At 45.2% G+C, this 6747-nt stretch overlaps 1 protein-coding gene across 1 annotated transcript; it reads right to left on the reverse strand.

The window, feature by feature from the left end:
* Positions 1–1372: 1372 nt before the first annotated feature.
* On the reverse strand, positions 1373–6401 carry LOC123047596 (oligopeptide transporter 4). The gene is made up of 6 exons (XM_044471188.1): positions 5845–6401; positions 5670–5767; positions 3068–3646; positions 2717–2969; positions 2435–2617; positions 1373–2349 (listed from the first exon to the last, which is right to left on the reverse strand). The coding sequence occupies exons 1-6, from the start codon at positions 6337–6339 to the stop codon at positions 1726–1728; spliced, it is 2232 nt and encodes a 743-aa protein (XP_044327123.1). The 5' UTR covers positions 6340–6401; the 3' UTR covers positions 1373–1725.
* Between the last annotated feature and the right edge of the window lie 346 nt (positions 6402–6747).

The following is a 6747-nucleotide window of genomic DNA, read 5'->3' on the forward strand; positions in this document are numbered from 1 at the left end:
TTCTTGAAGATCCATTTATTCTCGATGGATAGCCGATCATCGGGCAAGTCAACCAAAGTCCACAATTTATTCTCATACATGGATCCCATCTCAGATTTCATGGCCTCAAGCCATTTTGCAGAATCTGGGCTCATCATCGCTTCCTCATAGTTTGTAATTTCATTATGGTCTAGTAACATGACGTCCAGAACAAGATTACCGTACCACTCTAGTGCGGATCTTACTCTAATTGACCTACGAGGTTCAGTAGTAACTTGATCTGAAGTTTCGTGATCACTATCATTAGCTTCCTCACTAATTGGTGTAGTAGTCACAGGAACTAATTTCTGTGATGAACTATTTTCCAATTCGGGAGAAGGCACAGTTACCTCATCAAGTTCTACTTTCCTCCCACTCACTTCTTTCGAGAGAAACTCCTTCTCAAGACCATTCTTAGCAAGGAATATCTTGCCTTCGGATCTGTGATAGAAGGTGTGCCCAACAGTCTCCTTTGGGTATCCTATGAAGACACATTTCTCCGATTTGGGTTCGAGCTTATCAGTTTGAAGCTTTTTCACATAAGCATCGCAGCCCCAAACTTTAAGAAACGACAACTTGGTTTTATTGTCAAACCACGGTTCATATGGTGTCGTTTCAACGGACTTAGATGGTGCCCTATTTAACGTGAATGCAGCCATTTCTAAAGCATAACCCCAAAATGATAGTGGTAAATCAGTAAGAGACATCATAGATCGCACCATATCTAATAAAGTGCGGTTACGACGTTCGGACACACCATTATGCTGTGGTGTTCCGGGTGGCGTGAGTTGCGAAACTATTCCGCATTGTTTCAAATGAAGATCAAACTCGTAACTCAAATATTCTCCTCCACGATCAGATTGTAGAAACTTTATTTTTTTGTTACGATGATTTTCTACTGAACCTCGTTATTCCCTTGTTAATACAATTCTAGCATGAATAATAAACATTTATCATGATATAAGGAAATATAAATAACAACTTTATTATTGCCTCTAGGGCATATTTCCTTCAGTGCTGTAGATGTACATGCAGATTCTGCAAGCGGTAAACTAGCTAGCGTTGCCGCTGGGTCATGCAGCACCGCTGGCCAAGAAGGTGGAGTGTTGCACCCTCTTCTTCTTCGACACCGAGGAGAGGCAGCTGCACAACAGCAAGGACCTCCTCGACGCCGAAGACACATCCTCAGCCTCCTCAATATCGTCCACCTCCCTTAGAGAGGAAGTACGTAGCCAAGTCCTAACCTCGCGGGTAGCTCAAAACCATACAGATACTACGGAACCATAACAAATAAAAATTCTCCGCATGACTTCAAATTGTACCTTTTGACTTTGCTATCACTGAATGTTGTTGATGAACAACTCTTTATGTCACTACTCTCCAATTCAATTGAGATGTACAATACTGCTCTACAAGGTGTTTTTGTAACAAGTGTCAAAGTTTATAGGATTCCAGAACTAGCTCGCATTTTGTGTTGCCTAAATAACTGAATATCGCACCATTGCTGAATGCTGAGATAGTCTTTGTCTTTTCTCTTTAATTTGTGTGACTAACTACAACCTTTACAGTTTACACATATGGATATTTCTTTTGGTGGAGAGTACAATAGAAATCTATGATCATAATATAACGGTAACACAACTGGAATAATGGATCATGACTAATCTTGTAGTTGTACCTGTACCTTGAGGATGAAAGAGATTTAGTTTAGAACACGGGGCACACACTATCCGGGCCCAAGTCTACCCCTTTTGCAGTGGGGCATGAAGCCAGAGGGCAGTGCTCACCGCCTGTGCCCCACCAGTCAAGGGTCCGGTTCTCCATGGTCAGTGTGAAGTACAGCAGCACCGCCATGAACGCGACACCTGCGTCCAGTGCACCAGAGAGGATGTAGTTGTATCTCTGCCACCATGTCTTCCGGTACCGGAACACAAAGAAGTTGAAGATAGTGCCTATGAGCAGCCACGAGTTGTAGTTTACGGCGGTCGCTGCTGGCATCTGGGCAGTTGCACCGATGAGCACGGGCAGGTTTATCATGAGTATCCACTTCTGGCTGGGGAACATCCTGTGGAAGATGTACACGATGACAGGGCCTGCTGCGCCTATGAGGAAGAACCAGTTGACAGCTTCATAGTTACCATGTGTCCCGAAAATGCGCTTCGGGCCAACAAGGCCCCAGATAACCGATGCATCGAAGAAGACACGGTCACCGGGGCATGTCCATGGGCTGTCTGGTGACAGCAATTGGTCCTGACAGATGTTCTCGACCGAGCCAAGTAGCCACCATGCCACACAAAGGTTGACAGTCCCGGCCACCAGTGTACCCGCAAACTGGATCAATAGTGAATGAATGTCAGTAAATCTTATTTATCACTCCTTCGCTTGGAACATGAGCACATTTAGTGGTGTTAGTTACCTGAACAATGAACATTGATCTAGGAGGTATCTTCATGTAGTGTCCGAGCTTGAAATCTGAGAGGAAGGCAACTGCCTGCAACATGCTCATGTAGCCGTACACCTTGAAGCAGACATTGGCGATGGGGTATCCAGGCATTATTAGCCCCATGGCATATTCGGTGATGACATTCAGACCAGGAGACTGCCCATCAAAATTTAAAGGCTTTTGTCAGTTTTTCTTGCAGAAATCATGAAAGAGTAGGAGAAATGGAGAAACATTAAAACCCTAAAATATTCTTGCCTGGTTAGTGGTTGCAGTAATGATGCTTATGGGGAGTGTGAAGACGAAGGCCATGCCACAGGCGAAGAGGAGGCCCCACCATGGGAGCTGAACCTGGTCCTTGAGGGCGGTGCAGAGGATGAGGGACACTGTCATCGACAATACCATGAGCGAATAGAACCACCACGCTGGTATGTCGTCGTACTTCCTCATCAGCTTTGTGTGGATGTCAGGCTCCTCCGTCTGTGAAGCACGGAACCGGTGGTAGATCTCTCTGTACATTGGTGTCACATTGCATGCAGATGTCAATTTTGCATTTTCAGCTCAGAACCACATGTATTCATAGCGTACAGAGTTGAGAATAGTCCTTACTTTCCGTAGAAGATGCCGACGTGTGTGATGGTTGAGGTGATGGTGGCAAAGTTGAGCCCATAAGCGAGTGCAAAAAAGGTGCTGAGGTTTATCCTTCCGAGGTTTGCGTACGCATCCGTATCAAGTTGGAACTTCTGGTTCACAATGTCAGTGATTTGATAGGCGGATCCATTAGACAGGAAGAGGTGTGAGGAGAATATGGGGAACGTCTTGGCATTGTAGAGGTTCATTCCCCAATACGCCGTGGGCATAAGCACGTAAAGAAAGAAGACATAGCCAACAAAGATGTTGGCAGTGGCGAAGAATGGCGATATGAGCGGGCTGAAGAGGAAGGAGGAGACGGCCGACCAGTCAAGTGTGAAAGCTCCAAGGCCCAGTCCCTTCAAGCCCGAGCCGAGCTGCTGCGCCGTTACAGACTTTGAGAAGACCCAGCACACCCATGAGATGGAGGTCAGCGTCGGGAAGAGGTAGCCCGGGACGGCATACCACGCGAAGCTGCAGATGAGCGCCACCAGGAAGAACTTGGAGCGGGAGATCTGCCATGAGTCCTTGGGAGATTCCTCCTTCTCGTGCAATGCCCTGGTACATACATACATATATACATACATACATAAGGGTGCCGTTGTTAGTAGCACAGAAGAAGTTCCATAATTTTATGAATTCGAATCTTTGCCGTCTAAATGAATTGATTCATGAATAATCATTCATCAGTTCAGACGAGAGACGAGCAAGTGAAGGAAGAAGACGACCAATATGATTGTCAATGTAATTTTATTTTTACAGGCTGTTTTACGGGATAACAATTGATTGTTACTAACTATACCTTTTGTTACTAAATAATAAGACATTTACACAGTTTAAATTGAACTGTAAAAACGTATTATATTTCGGGAGGTATTAGTCGTCATGGGTGTACAGCGGCTCTCGTCAGTATGAATGGCAGGATCACGTCTTTTCTGAACCCGGACCACGGGAATACAATATTAATCCATCCATCCAGTTGGACACAAATTTCAAACGAGCACGGTCCCCCTCTCCCTCTCCATTAAAACTACGGGTTAGGATCCTCTGCAGTACTGTACGGTGTTGTACAGTCACTGTCATGTGAGACTTGACCCCACATGTCATCGACACTACGTGGTGCAAGTTATATGTCGCAGCCGACTAGCCGTGCGTTCACATCACGCCAGACACGTACCGCCAATTTTCGGTCACAACTTGTGAATCCGGATGCACTGCAAGAGCAACTTTTATTTGTCCACAGTTGAGGAGGACAAAACACAACCATGCATCCAAATGTCGCCGTCCGTCCCATCTTAGTGGACGTACTCAGACGGAATCTAAATGTGCTCCCAAGTCCAAACTGTCTAGAAAGTTGAAATGACGTGTAGGGCCTGACTAGTATATATATTCATCGCACCTGTCATGTTATCACTCGAATAATCTAAATGAAAGATGGACATCGATCAACCTTTTCTAGATGGCTTCTTGGATTCACATGATTCACAACAAAAAAAAAACAAGATTGAATGGCATATCAACATTTACTACTCCCTCCGTTTCAAAAAATAATTTTTGAACACCCGTTCACATCACGCCCGTTGCGTATCGCCAATTTTCCCTCTAAATCTGAAATGCAATGCAAGGGCGATTCCTCTATCCGGATGGATGCATCCAAACATCACCATCCGTCTCATCTCAGTGGACGTCTCGATGGAATCTAAATGCCCCCAAAGTCCTAACTGTATCTGTCATGCAATCATCTGAAAATCAAAGTTGGACATCCATCGACATTTTCTTGATGGCCTATTTGATTCAAATGATTCTCAAAAGGTGAAAACCCCCAAATTAGACTGGTACGTCATCTTTAATACGTATTAAACTATTAAAAGGTTGTTTCATTGTGCGATGAAAGAAAAACATAGGATTCTTCTAATGAGGTCGGAAAATTTCCTATAAATCTAGTACAAATGAATCAATCCTAAGGAAAAATTTCTATGTGTTACAAGCAGACAAATCAAACAATTAATTTAAGAAAATTCGCAGGAATTACATTTCTAAAACATTCATTGGAAATCTTTTGAATCAAAAAGACCCTCTGAGAATCTGAGGGTAAAAACTGAGGGTGTGGCGCTACGATATTTCTTTCTATTTTTTCCTTTTGGAATCAAATAAGCCCATAACCTACCATACTAGTTTTCCAGAGTACCGTAGTCAGTCGGCATAGATAACCCCTATGAAAGGAGAGTGGATTTCTTGCTCCTGTCAGCCCCGGTTTTCAAAAAAAAATCAAAAATATTATTTTGATGTTAAAAAAATTCTGAAAATAAATGCACATGAACAAAGGGACCCATACTACATTTCTGAGAAAAAATCATAGCGAAATACGCTTTGGTGTGATCGGCTAAAAAGAAAGAAAAAATCAGAACGAAGGAAACATGGAAATTGCAGTAGGGAAATTTTATGAACGCAACACTTTGTTCGCTTGTCACCGGAATGACAAATCTAGTTAGTAGCAATCCAACCAAAATGTAACAACGCATGAAAGCAACCAGTCCAAGGGAAGATAGAGGAGAAGTATAATGGGCAGTGCGGTGCTCACCGGAAGAGCGAGACCTGGACGAGCGTACCCGGCCACCACATGTGCGCCGGCTCTACCACATACTTGCGCATCAGCCCGGCCCACCCGTACCCAAGCACCTGGATCGATTTGGTTTATTTTGGATGCCACAAGGAACAAGAAAGAAATCCAGTCCGGGCGTGAATGAGAGTAGTACCTGGGTGGTAGTGATGAGGAGCCAGGCGGCGAGGAAGGAGATGGAGCGGCCGTAGAAGGCACGGATGATGTTGACGATCCCGACGGCATAGGCATGGCCGTCGCCGAAGGCGTAGCCAGCATTGGCGAAGATGGAGATGAGCACGTGCTCCTTCATGTTGAAGGGCCCCGGGTTGAGGCTCCACTCCCCGCCGCCGAGCATCGCCGGCGCTCGGAACTTCCGGCGCGGAAGCACGCGGGCCAGGAAGTGGCCCATGGGCAGCGACGCCACCTGCACGGTGATCTGGGTGACGATGAGCGGCTCCGTCCGGTAGGAGAAGAACTGGTTGAGGAAGCTCATGAGCGCGCAGGACAAGAGCCCGATGCTCCACATCCGGAACGTCCACACCGCCAGTGTCGGATCGTCGCCAAGGGGAACCGTCAGCCGCACCTCCTCGATCGGGGAGGTCTCCTCCTCCGACTCCTTGCCGCGCTCATCCACCGCCATCTCATCCATTGACTGACTAGTCTGTACCGGAGAGGTCTGGCGCGTGTCTGCGTGTATATATGGACGTTGAATCTTGCACTTTAGCTACATGTGTTGACTGAGTTTTAACTTTTGGGTTAGTTGATTTTTTAACTGTTGATTGCTGCTCCGAGATGCACGCTGGTTGTTTTTTTCCTGTTGTGTGTGCTGTTCGGTATTGGGCTCCACGTTTTTTGATTGACCCCTATTTTGGGTCAATCGATTTCTTATTGGGCAGAAGCTTATTGCGTCTTTTTTTATTAGCCTGTTTGTGGGCGTTTTTACTTCTGTTTTTTCTCGGTTTTTATGGGTATATTTTGGATGTTGGGTGAATACAAAATATATACACGTAAGTAATTTAGAATATGTGTACAAATTTTAATTCTGTGAAACATGCAC

The sequence above is a fragment of the Triticum aestivum genome, chromosome 2B (genome assembly GCF_018294505.1).
Source record: "Triticum aestivum cultivar Chinese Spring chromosome 2B, IWGSC CS RefSeq v2.1, whole genome shotgun sequence".
In the NCBI taxonomy this organism is placed as follows: Eukaryota; Viridiplantae; Streptophyta; class Magnoliopsida; order Poales; family Poaceae; genus Triticum; species Triticum aestivum.